This window comes from Cygnus olor, chromosome 8 (genome assembly GCF_009769625.2).
Source record: "Cygnus olor isolate bCygOlo1 chromosome 8, bCygOlo1.pri.v2, whole genome shotgun sequence".
NCBI lineage: Eukaryota > Metazoa > Chordata > Aves > Anseriformes > Anatidae > Cygnus > Cygnus olor.
In genome coordinates, this window is record NC_049176.1 from 32730921 (window position 1) to 32744797 (window position 13877).

The following is a 13877-nucleotide window of genomic DNA, read 5'->3' on the forward strand; positions in this document are numbered from 1 at the left end:
AAAAAATTTAACCATGTTAAACAGGTCATGCAAAAATAGCTACTGAACATATTGAACCATGGTTTTGCTATTCTTTACTTTTAGAAACACACATACTTCTAGAATTGCATACCTCCACAATTTTGTTCTGTGAAAACATTTCTGTGCTAAACTCTTTTTTCCAATTTGCAAAGCAACAGGCACAAATGGAGAAACCAAGATCAGATTGGCTGAAAATGTCACGCATAGATATACACAGTATTGTAAACCACGTACTACTAGTAACCATGCAGAGTCCTGTTCACAAGCAGATAGAACTCTGCACAACCCCACAGCACTGCTGTATTCTCTCCACTGGCAAGCAAATTTCAAAGGAAGCAGAATCTTCCAATAGTAGCATGATTTGGCACCAATTATATGAGGTGGGGTTCACAATGCTTCTTTCCCATTTGTAGTGGAGGTTTAGTCCTCCTTCAGGAGGAAATGCAGACAGAACACCAGGGTCCTGAAACGGAAGACACGATATTCTGCAAGCATTGCATGCACTGGATCTGAGCTCTTTGACCTGTCTTCATAATCTGTAACTAATTTAGTTGTTTTGTCAGTAGCAAGCATTAAAGAAACCATTTAAATCACACATAATTTGAGAGTAGACATATATAACAGTACTAAATAAAGCCAGAAAATTCTTGGAGAAAGGATTGTGACCATCACAATCCAGAGCAAACACACAGCAGAGGTGAGCTATTCATACAGTGTCTGCCAGTCAGTGGTACCAGGTCATAGTCCCATTCCAAAATCTTCCAGTCCCAAGGAACTCCTAACATAAGCCAGTTACATAATGGTTTTCTAGGACAGAATACAAATCCAAATCTCACCTGGGAGTAACTGTGTACACTTGAAGACTGTTTTGTTACTCTAAAGAGTTCTTGCTCTCTGTCCCCACTAGTGGGGCTTACTAGGACGAATGGTACAAAAAAAGAAAGGTTTTTGCTACTTTGCAACTGTAGATGAAAATGAAAACTTGTAAGACTGTGAGGAAATATTCCTGAGTTATCAGTGTTAACTGCATGCCTGCCTTTTTCTCTACGTAACAGATCTTTCATTATGAAAGAGAAGTCATCACATTTTTCCTGGCTGTGACCACGCATTAAACCATTAATATAATGTCTTGAAAATTAAGGGGAGGATAAGAAAGAGAGTTTAGTGAAAGCTGCTAACCATTTGATAGGCGTATTATCTACATTAAGTATATAGTTCTGGGAACTACAGTATTTAGCAGTATTACAAAACTGTCACTAAGATATATTATTTTCAGAATGAAATATGGCCTCACCCCACTAGCTAACTGCTGATCATTTTCAAGTGCATGGCACTTTTGTTTAGAGCTTGAAGTCTTTGGAACAGACCCTACTACAGCACAGCTGTGAAGTGGCTGGAGTCGAAGTGGGTGTTGCATGTTTCCTGGAGCTGTATGTGGTCGACAGGAAGTCTAGAAAAGGAAAAAGAAAACAGCTAGAAAATCTCAGTGTATAGTTTCCAGTGCAGAGCAGTACCATACAGAAAAAAATATATCACTGATCAAGATAATCAGAAGTGATGAGTGGAGCTCAGGTACCTCCAAATTTATTTTCTAGTACCTTCTGCTTCTGAAGAGCAAGACTCCTTTAGGGATCTCTAATTGAGCATCCAAAAACTGGAACTTCCAAAATAACCCTTGGCCATAAATCTAGCCTTTGTTACTGTCCATTCACGGTCTAACTTTGAAACAAACATAATGAACTCATAAAAAACCATAGCAATATGCTCTATTTTGCTGACTTGAGCAGATGGATGCAGAGAACTCATAATAAAATCATGTCTATTTTTGTTCAATACTCATCATTTTTCTGACTTTTATTTATTTCATCCTTCTCTTTTATACCCTTCAGAATATCAAGTTAACATTTTAACATCAAAAAAAAATTTTAAATTAACTCACTATCTTAAAAAAAGAAGTCTCCTTGGATCGGTGTTGATAAGAAGGATGTCCACCACTATAATCTGTAAGTCCAGGTGCCCTCTGTATGGGATGAAGAGAAGAAGATCATTCAGGAGTGAAAGTCTCTTTTTCAATCTGCACAGGTTATCATTATTGAAATGAAGACCCAGTTAGAACTGTACTATATATTTGGCCTTTGACCTTAGACTTTGGAATCACTGTATTTCAAGAGTATATTAACATTCCTTCTGTACATGTTAACAGAGAGTAAGAGGCTTCTGAGTCAGAGCTTCAAAGCAAAGATTTCTGGAATTAATCATCATCTTATTTCATCCCTTCAACTCCTTTTTCTAAAAGACCTCCCTTGTTTTCAGGATTTTACAACATGTGTAAACTTGCCTACAGCCACAGTATTTATTGACCATATTTACTGTACTGATACATACCCAACCTTGAGTGACATGGCAGATAAAAGGAAAAAGATTAAAGCAGATTTATCTCAAAGCAAAATTAATTTTATGTGTTCTAATGTGCCATTCCTGCAACATTGGCTTCCCTAAATTTCTCTTTAGTGACACAATCCTGCAAACAGGAAACCAAATACAAGTGATGAAGAATGAGGCTCTAGTCTGCAACAATCAGGACCATCAATGGTCTAGGCTAGGCACAGATGTCATAGGTATATGTGCACACTTTTGGTTATGTGTGCTAATATTATAGCATATGAAGCACTTGATGAAACTCACCATTTGTGAATGGCTAGTTGGTTCTCCAGCCACTAAAGGATGGAGTCCATAATGATTTCTGGGACCAAGTGGCGGATGTGGGGAGTGCACAGGGCTAGCACCTTCCACTGATCTTCTGGATCGTTCCACCTAAAAGAACGAAAATGAACGTATCCGAGGTATTAAAAATTAGGTATCAAACAGCATGTTTGAGCTTGCCTTCTGCCTCTCTTTCATTGGACAGTTAAGACAATTAGCTTGACTAGACCCAATGGATGACCTGCTAAGGAAGGAAGGAAATCATGGGAAGAAGGACAGAATGAGAGATGGATAAGGGAAAATACTTGTTCCCTTCTCTGATCCATTCCTCTGCAGCCCTCACCAGCTGCTGATCCTCCCAAATTCAATTCATCTGCCTTTTTTTCTGTGCATCTCCCAATTCTTAGTTTGGTTGAAGGTCTCTCTTAAATTTGCTTGCCTCTGCCATTTCCTTGCCCTGACTGCTGCCCCTTCCTACCTTTTTTTCCTCAAAAGCTCCCCAGTAGACTGACTATACTTCTGGAAATAGAGAGCTATGTCTCTCATCCTCATTTTCTCAGTTATCTGTCTTTCTTCTTTCCTTTTAGATTAGTTACTCAGACACTCACTGAATGTGTGAGAAAAGAATAAATTACACTGCAAATTCCTGCCAGGTTCTTGAGTACCAATGTGGCATCGCAGCAGAGAAACAGATCACATATCCACAGGCATCTCCCTTACATCTCTCACTGAAAGAAGCAGTTTGGGTTTATGTACCAATATTATCCAAGTGCAGAGTCCCTTAATAGAAAGCCTTAGTCACACTCCTTCCCCACAACAACTATGCTGCTTCCATCTTCTAGCAGCAGAAGTTCCGTCAGTAAATGATGTCTTTGCAATTACCAGAGTTAGTGTTTTTCAAGTACATCTCTTTTTTTTTCTTGATGAATTGCTCATAAATGTATTATTTAAATTCTAAAAGACTTGACATTGTTTTTCAACTGCTCAAAGAAGCAGCTAGCTTCTCAATACATTCTTCTTAATGTATGCAGGCTCCTAATAAAGAAATAACATGTTGAGGATATTTTAGCCAAAATGAGAAAAAATTTTCCCATAAACATTCAGATGACTTCATGGGGAGAACAACCATTGGCTTCTGTGGGATTTCATGGCTCTGAAACCACAGAAACAAGCTTTACTCACATCACACCAAAGTAAAGACTTCTGAAACCTCTCTTCATTACTTACGCACTGTTTCTAGTAAATATCACGTGGATAGGCAAACAACTGATAGCATGATCTCAGTGCTCAGCAACAATCAAATGCAGATAGTGGCTAGAATTACTAGGAGAAGAACCGCAACACTTATATTAAATTATTCATCCAGTTCTGGTTTGCCATTTCAAACCAGAAACAGTAGAACCAGAAAAGGTTAAAAAAATGGTAACAGTAATGAGAAGCCTGGAATGGCTCACGTATGAAAGATTCAATGACTGAGGCTCTTCAGCTTGGAAGACTGAGAAGGAATATGAGAAAGGTATGTAAAACCATCAATGCCTTGGAAAAGGGGAACAGTTATTAACTTTTACGTACCAAGAACAATGGAGCATCAAACAGAATTATCAGAAAGCAGATAAATGAATTATTGTGCAGAAATGCAAGGACATACTATTTTCATATAACTCTTAATAAAATTCCACAACCGAGAACACTGCAGAAGTAGATTCAGAAGGACTCAGAAATATGCATGGAAGTTCCTGAATTGCTGGATAGAAGAAGGAGATGTAACCCAGGGCAGGATCATCTTCTGCTTGCCTGTTTCTTGTACTTGTCCCATAAACATCAGAGACAGGACACTTGGCTCACTAAATCTCTTGTCTAACTCATTCTGGCTGTTATTTAACAAAGCCAAATTGCCATGTCCTACCTGTACTCAGTAGCACTCAAGCCTTACCTTGTTCTTCTGCAGAACCCTCTCCTTCCTCACAGAACTTTCAAGTTTCCTTTTTATTTCCAGCTGATGATGACGCTATTAATGTAAGAGAAAGAGGAATCTCGTTAAGAGACATAACGAGATATCAATGAATACAGGAACACTTGTTTCTGTTCTGTTTATCACTTGCCTGTTCCCTGGTCATTACCCTCATTGAACCCTATTATAAAACTGCTATTGACTCAATCCACTTGCATTATACCTGTGTATCTTAACATTGGCAAGGGACCAACTGAGCATTTGTACAGCTGTAGTGATTAACTCCATCCTTGATACACAGCAGGAATGTGCACAAATTTAGTACTCAGATAAGATATGCAACAATTTTTTAATTAGTTTGACTGGAAAAGTTTTCAAACAAACTAGCCCTGTGAATATCATCTTATAATCTATTAATTTTAAATAGTTTTACCCTCATGTACTAAAAGAAATAGGTGGATTCAGGTATACTAACTACTAAAGCTGTCATCCCATAGAATGTATCACAGATTTATCATCTGATGGAATGAACTCCAAAGCGATCAGCTCTCAGCAGAATTACTGGCTCTAATCTCTCCCATGCATGCAACTTATGCTACTGTTTCCCAACAAGCTTTCCCTACATGCTTTCTTCAGCCTGTTGCCCCATTTATAAGGTGACTACCAAAGTGCAGTAAGTGAGCCACTATGATAAGTGCTCCCAAGGCTGGGCAGTGTATGGCAGTGTATGGTATCCCTGTCCGTGGCAGGAGGGTTAGAATTAGATGATCTTTAAGGTGCCTTCCAACCCAAACTATTCTATGATTCTATGGTAACAACTAGAGGCCAGTGGAGACTTCACACAGGCTACATCAAGCATAAAAATTATCCTAGATAACAGCCACTAGCTGTCAGCAGGGAAGCATCTGAAAAGGCTTATCCATTCCTAGTAAATGCATACCTCCATGTCAAGGACCTTAAGAAATATGGCCCGAGCCAGGCACTCCTGTACATATCTCTGGTGATCCCTCCTCATAGCATTTAGCCGGTATTCTTTCTCAGGTATTATTCTTCCGCTCCTTGAGATCTGCCATAAACAAATAATATGTAACTAAAAAGAAGAGGAGAAGACAGAATAAAATATATTTCTACACAGAGCACAATTTCACAGGAGGATTACTTTCTCATCCACTAGCCCTCATCTCTGCTTCTGCCATGGTGCTGGGACTCGCTTCCCCAGCACAGAACTGTAGTTTCTCTCACCCCATGGATCCTGTCAGCCAAATGAAGAGATAGGAGAGAAGCAGTCACATTTCCTAAAAGCTGAGGCTCAATCTTACTCTTCGTGTGCTGTCACCTAACTCAGTGGAGGGGAATTAAATACTTGCCTTCCTACAGTGTAAGGGTTGCATCTGCCTCTGCTAAACAGAGTCACACCTAGGAGTGCTTAAGTGCCGGTCCTCTCTCTTTCACAAGAAAACATGATGTTTTTTCCAAGCTGAAATGTTTGATCCTCCACATACACTGCGCCATGTCATCTATTCCTGTGATCTCTTCCTACCACTGTAAGTAAGCGGCTGTGTCCAATAATCTCTTTGTTTAATACAGAGGAGTTGTGAATTGGAACGAACCGTCTCATTCATCACACGAAGAGAAACAGAAAATGAGTGCCTTGTTTGTCCACACTAACTACAGGCAACACCGCTTACATCTTTCAGCCCGTCAATATCATTGCACTACTACGCTAACAAGGGCAAGGAAATAGTGATATCTGGGGAGCCTATAGGTGCAAGCAGAACACTTTTTACACTTCCCCAAGTCTGTGCTCCTTGGCATGAGGTTCTCCCACCGTCTAACTACGGATCCCCATCAATCCTGTCAGGGACTGGGTGGTGGAAACTGAAGGGGAACCCACAGCCCAAGGCAGCACCAAACACATAACTTCTCTGCAGCTTACCTGCTGGTACATTTAATCACCTCTTCCTACAGCTGCTATGTTGTCAGGGTGCCAGAGGCAGCTGCTGGCTGTGGTCTGACAACAGGGGACAGGAGGCTGAAACTTTTCCTTCCAGCGTTAAGCTGGCAGCAAGGAGCACAGCAGGCCATGCAGCAGCCATGCCCCTGTGGAACCACCACCCACCACCCACCTATGTGCCAACATCTCCATAGCCCAGGTGGCCCTTGGACCTGGACGTCCCGAAATGTGCTCAGTACCAGCAGCAGTATTTCCTCATCTGTACTACTGTCTTTAAAACCACTCGGCACATGGAGCTAAGCACTGAGCTCGGAATTACCTGTCTTTCCGCTGTTCTGATTTCAGCCTTATGCACTACAGCCCCATCCACAGCCCTGTGATATCTTGCCAACCAACACTGGGAAATAACACAGTGAGAAATGTCTGGACTGAACAAACCTGCCCTGAGTCAGAATGTGATCATATGGTTTTGATCTGGCACAGCATCATTTCATGTGTTTGGCTAGCTGGTCAAATTCTTACCAACAACAACATGTACCTCTAACAAATAAACAACAGAACCATCAGTGTTTTGACTTTTCAATATTAAATTAAGCACAAAATTCTTTTCTTTTTTTTTTTCTCAGAAAAGGAAACTTTTCAATCTCACCAGTCCTGATCTCTGAAGATGTCGTCTTATCCTGGTATTGCTGAAATACCCAGCCAGGTGTTTGTCTGTAAGGCTATTGTAGGTTGCAAGAAACCTGAAATGAAATCAATACAGATGTCATAAAAGCCTCCTGACAGCCTACTTGCTACAGCTTTTTGCTTAAGTATAAAAAATTACCCAATAGTTTGCTGCACAAAATGCTGTCTCGATGATTCACATCCAGTATTTTTTCATATAAATGCCCATCAGATTATGTAAAAGTAATATCTTGTTGCCCCGTGAAGATTCATATCAGAAACAAGTGACTTCTACACAGCGTACAGCCGCTCAGAGCTGAACAGTGTACCAGTACCAAGGCACAGGTTCCAGCAGAGCCCACACCTGAAGGCCTCTTCCAAGAACTCCCACAAGAGCTGCCCCAAATAATAACCTCTGACCTGTGGCAGGTCAGTCTCATGCCATACAGAATTTGAAGCTGGATTCCGGGCTGAGTCCAGCAGACAGAGATCCCAGCCCATGCTTCTGCAGCAGGCCCTGCTGGAGCTTCACAAGCTATTGCTAACCACCAGGAGAGTTCCCCAAAGTCCTGCGCCATTGCACTCCTTCCACTGCCCCAGCACGTGCCCTGTGCTCCCCTTCCTTCCATTGCCTGCTAAATGGTGCCAGAAAGGGCAGCCAGTTTTTGCCAGTTTTGCAAAGCACTGCAGAATAACTTGGTTATTTCAAGTTATTGGAATTGGGTTGGGAGGCACCTCCAGAGGCCTTCTAGTCCAATTCCTTTGTGCAGATGAAGTCTGATGTAATATGCTTGAGCATATCAGTCCTCAATGCCAGCTCTCAGCCATTAATATCTGGTATTAATTACAAAAATGCAATTAGCAGTACAAAAAAAATGTTTTTTTCAGTCTACTTATGTTAGCAGAAACTTTTAACACATACTTTTAAGACATGACACTTTCGGTAATATTTTCATTAGTCTGAAAGTCAGTATACACATTATTATATTGGGTGTAAATCTTCACTCTGATTAAGAATACTTATTTGTGTTTTCAGCCAAAGCCATGTTTCTACCTGTTTTTATGGTGCCTTCCTGTTCTTTATTGTTCCCACCATCACAGACATAGCGTATCAAATTCATCAGTTGGAACACCTACACAGAAAACTAACTGGTTTCAATTCTGGGTATAAAAACATAAGCTTAAATCTTCACCCTCCTTTGAATCATTTTATCAGTTGGGATTCAGCTACGTGTCTGATAAAATGTTGCCTGGCCAACCACTAATTTGTTAATGAATAGAAAAGTCAATTTCCTCCATTTCGCTCTTACACCAACAGAACTCACAAGCCACACAAGAAAACCCATCCATGACAGCAAGATTAGGAACTGTCCCGTCTACTTCAGGGACCATTCTTTCGAACACAACAGTTACTCCAGACTATTTAAACAAACATCCAAGAATGCTTGTCCCACAAATATATTTGTAAATTCAATTGCACAAAGCCTGTACAGGGCAAGAGTCATGACTTTTGTGATATTTACAGGCTACAAAGCATACGTTACTCTAGTGCACTTTTTTTCTGGCTGTTACCATATCGTAGCAGTTTGTCTGAAAGTGCAGCTAGCATTGATGAGAAAACTTTTTTTTTTCCCTCTAAATACAACTACTTCATTTTACCAAAAATTATTGGGTCTACTCTATGGGACTGATTTGCTCAAGTTAAATTTAAAAACAAACAAACAAAAAACTACTCTGCAGGAAACCAAAGAGTTTGTATAGAAGGCCAGCAAGCACAGTCATCTCTTACACCATTCTGTCTGCATGAATGACAGTCCTGATACACTCACCAAGCTGCTATCCATTTACCACCTTTTTGCAGAGGCTGCTGAAAGGATGAAAAAGAGTACTCATCAAAACTGGGATATCAGAAGATGGCTGAGAAGTGAAGGACAGTGCCTCTCTTTCAAGAATCCAGCCTCACCTAGTTTAGAATTCACAGACACTGAAAAACCCACCATCCAGTTCAATATCAACTTATGCAGGTCAAAGCTAAAGACACAGATCTATTTTGCCATAAATATTAAATATCCAGATATTACAGAGACTGGTCACCTTGTACTGCAATAGCTCTCAAATGTCACTCAGTCTAACAGACTTCTGGGGCTATGCTATTTTAGTGGACAGACTGGTTGTGCTAGACTTCTTTCTGCTAATCTTTTCCTATTTAATGATCTCAGATTTAAGGTACACGTCTTCTTCTGTATCCAGAGCAATATAAAAAGGGACCAAAATTAAATGCAAGAACCTCTCTAGTTTTTTCCAGCTCCCAGTTCTATATACTGAAGATTCTCTTTAATGCATACATGTAACAATTTGAAGTGAACAAACTGCATCTCTTCTATTTATTGGTGAAAAACTGTAAAACCAATAAACACGGATAACCAGACAATGTAGACCAAAGCCCTCCCTTGCTGTACCCAAGATATGCCACACATCTCTGGAAAGCGAACAGAGCTCAATCATTGCAGCTACCAAAGGTCAGTGCTTCCAAAAATTGTACCTAAGACAGGAGGGTTGAACACAAAACTGAAGCATCCATAATCTATTTTTACATAGTTCTTAGCATAACTTTACCTTATTTCATCCCCTGCAAAGCAGGACAAACAACAGTGTGACAGTAGGCTTAATTAGGCTTAATTTTTTAATGTTCTATATCCATTCACATCTGTAAAATGTATACAATCAGATACATATTGCATAATACATTCATAGTGACCTTTCATCTGTGTAGGCAGAATATGTTTTAACTACACAATAAGAGAGCTCTTCTTCCCTTTGGCTTTAAATTTAAATGCCACTATGCCTCTATTATATATCTTTCAATGGGATTATTCAAGATAAATGTCTATTGCTAGGCTGAGTTACCATGCACAGAAGTATATTCAAGGAAAGAAAGAAGAATTTAAAAAAAAAAAAAAGAAGAGGAAGAAGAGAGAGAGATGATGAATTTACTGGAATTTTATCTGGGGTTTCACAGTAATCTCACAGGTAGCCTACCAACAATAAATTGAACTTTAAACAAACAATTTAGTTTACCCTGTTATGCATATTGATTAAACACTGGTACTATAGCAACTGTTCTGCATTACTTTCTTCATCCATTGTTTGTATTTGCATTTGAAACTGCAAAATTACATTGGTCGCACCTAAGTGTTTACTTATCGCCTAGCAATTGCATATGGAGGCAGAGGAGAAACTCTATTCAATTCCTTTCCATTCCATTTGATTCCTTCCATCTAATATTTCATGGACCATGGAATTAGTTAAAATACAGCTCCCCTCTGACCACACAGACGTAGCAAATGTAGTTTCACAGACATCTTTTTATACTTTTCTCATTTAAATTATGAACAGGTGAACTAAATTCAAAGTTCAACAGAGTATTGGGAGAAATAAGAAAATGTTCTGGGCCTGAAACAAAACCCATGGAAGCGTTAGAAAGAATGCAGCTGAATCCAGCGGGCTTCGGCAGAGCCACACCGCCAACAGAAGCCTGAACTCCCCGCCCAGATGAACGAATGCCTCCTGGCCGAGAAAACAGGGTGCCAGAGGGAGGAGCCATGCACAGCACCCCAGGCACTGACCCGCATTCAGCTTCAAACCAAACGCAGAAAGCAGGGGCTGGCCCTGCAAGCCTATGCTCACTTGGAAGGACATCTTCTGACAGTTTTCCTGCTTACTTCACACGCCCAGTTCACCTTCCTCCAGAAGATTTCAGGCAGGCATAGGTGGGATTGGGCCATATTAGTACTATGCCTTGGCTTGGTCATAATCCTTCTGGAGTATCCCATTGGCATCAAAGGATCAGACTTGTGCAGTGCTCCAGAGAATGGAAGGCAGGCATACTTTCCAGTCTATGGGCTGCCAGGGTAAGACATTATCCTCTGAATGAGATCTGTGCCCTTCATTCACACACGTATCTTCAGCGTATCTTCAAGCCTAAGCTTCAGCCACAGCTGGTGTTCCCTTGTGCCGACAGATAACCATAGCACAGACATGTGAGTGTGGTGAAAGGGCCACATCCCAAGAGCTATTCCTTTCAGTCTCTGCAGACTCACAAACCATAAAAATTCAGAATGCTGCCTACAAATTACAAAGGTAAAACAGACAGGAAGATGATTCAGAAAGATACAGTAACAGAGCTGCTACAACACAGATCTGGGCTCATTATTAGCTTCACAGAATAATGCAGCAGCCTTTAACTTCTGAGCAAGTTATCTGAGATATAATACTAAAGTTATCTAACTTGATATCAGTCAGAAACAAGCTCCCCAGCAAAGCAGATTATTGGTTTCATTTATTCCACTGATCCTGCACATATTAACAGCAAAAAAAAATAATAGAAGTTCCTGTCAGAGAAGTTATCTCCTTCAGATTTAAATATTGAAATTATACACAAATGTCACCTCTAAATCCTCTATAACAGATGAAAGTGCAGAACTGACAAAAATGCTTGTTAGAAAAACATACAGCAAAGAAAAAGCATCAGTCTTAAACAGTATTACGCAAAATGCTTGTTACTGTTATATCTTAGTAAGCCCAAAAAGTCATTTTTCTGGATATTGCTGGGAGTTATTTTTCTCTGTCCATCTTGTTTATTCTCTTATTTAAAAAATCTGCTTTTTTATTACAATTGCAGGGATTTTTTCTGGCACAGAACCTAGACTGACTGACCTGTAGTTTCTGGAACTAGTTTTGAAGCTCTTCTCAAAATTAGTATCTCACTTGTTTCTTTGGTATCACTGCCAATGACTACATATCATCATTCATTCAGTAATTTCATATTTAAGGCTCTTCAGAATTCTTGGATATACACAGTTTGTTCCTGATTTTTTTTAATCAATTTGTTCAAAATCCTCCCTCACTTGCATCTAAATTTGAGCTGAGTTCCCCAAATTCATGTCCAATCAAGACTGATTCAAGTTAAGAAATCTTACATTCTTCAACAGTGACATTTCAGACATAGAACTTTTACTACAGTCACTGAGAAACAGTAGCATTGTATTTTAATGAGGAGAGGAGAGGAGAGGAGAGGAGAGGAGAGGAGAGGAGAGGAGAGGAGAGGAGAGGAGAGGAGAGAGAGGAGAGGAGAGGAGAGGAGGAGAGGAGAGGAGAGGAGAGGAGAGGAGAGGAAGGAAAGGAAAGGAGGAAAGGAAGGAAGGAAAGGAAAGGAAAGGAAAGGAAAGGAAGGAAAGGAAAGAAAGGAAAGGAAAGGAAGGAAAAAGGAAAAGGAAAGGAAAGGAAAGGAAAAAGGAAAGGAAAGGAAAAAAGGAAAAAAGGAAAAAGGAAAAAAGGAAAGGAAAGGAAAGGAAAGAAGGAAAGGAAAGGAAAGGAAAAAGGAACGGAACGGAAAAAGGAACGGAAAGGAAGGAAGGAAAGGAAAGGAAAGGAAAGGAAAGGAAAAGAAAGGAAAGGAAAGGAAAAGGAAAAAGGAAAGGAAAGGAAAGGAAAGGAAAGGACAGTTGGAAGGGAACTTTCATGATCATCAAGTCAGACTGCTGACCCCTTCACAGCTAACCAAAAGTTAAAGCACATTATTCAGGGCATTGCCCAAATGCCTTTTGAACACTGACTAGCAAGGGGCATCAACTGCCGCTCTAGGAAGCCTTGTCCCAGTGTTTGACCACCCTCACAATAAAGCATTTTTTCCTAATGCCCAGTCTGACCCTCCCCAGCCCAGCTTTGTGGCATTCCCGCACACCTGTCATTGGTTACCAGGAGAACTAGTAAAAAGGAAAATTGTCCCAATTTACACACAGCTTTTATTAACCAGTCAGTTCTACTGAAAAAGAGCAAACCTCTGAAGCTCAGTTAACATGGATCTGCCAAGGCGGGGAAGAGCTGCCAAGGAGCTCTCCCATCAGGTGAGGCCAGCTACAATTCCCATCCCCAAAGTCATCTGAGCACAAAGACTTTCCGGACCCCCAAAAAGGTGGGAAACTAAGCCAGGTCACTTCCTCACCCAGGGCGCACACTCTACCAGAAGTCATGACGTGTGGGGCACATGCTCTGCGTGGGTACCTAATGGCCTCAGGAAGCCCAGGCCAGAAGGAAGCAGAGCACCCCCTGTGCCAGCCACCAGCGCGGGGCAGCAGACTCATCCCCTCCCAGGGCTCTGCACTGCAGCAGCTTCGCCTTCAGCCTCTGAGACAAGCAGCATTTCCGCTGCTTGCCTCTCACACTTCGGTATCGCTTACATTTCCAGGGTGACACCTTCACAGCCCATTCAGGAAAATTAATTGCTGTCACTGGAGCCAACTCCTCTTTTTTCCCCAATAATAGAAGTAATAAATTAATAAAGGCAACTACAAATACCCAGATTAACTGGCAGAATGGTGCCACAGAAACTGGAAGAGCCACAGTTTATTTTGCCTTTTTAAAAATGTATTTTGGGGCTAAAGTACAATACGCATCAGTCCAAAATGCACAGAGAACTCCCTTCGCAGCACAGGGAGTCCAGCCATGTGTGACAGACCACACAAAACATAAAACACACTACAGCTGATGACTAGGACTTCAGTAAATCAAGGAACTGCCCAT

The 13877-nt window shown here is 40.7% G+C and overlaps 1 protein-coding gene across 2 annotated transcripts in view; it reads right to left on the reverse strand.

Annotated features, from left to right (window-relative positions):
- Positions 1-13877, reverse strand: part of ERICH3 (glutamate rich 3) — a 34682-nt gene that overhangs the window by 16946 nt on the left and 3859 nt on the right. The window contains exons 2-7 of one of the 2 annotated variants that reach the window (XM_040565678.1): positions 7279-7372; positions 5616-5741; positions 4658-4732; positions 2707-2835; positions 1961-2041; positions 1316-1471 (exon numbers count right to left, since the gene is read on the reverse strand). In XM_040565678.1, the coding sequence (XP_040421612.1) occupies positions 1316-1471; positions 1961-2041; positions 2707-2835; positions 4658-4732; positions 5616-5741; positions 7279-7372 (661 nt within the window). Of the gene's footprint in view, positions 1-857; positions 1101-1315; positions 1472-1960; positions 2042-2706; positions 2836-4657; positions 4733-5615; positions 5742-7278; positions 7373-13877 lie in introns of those variants that run through there. The other variant, XM_040565679.1, reaches the window with a different exon arrangement.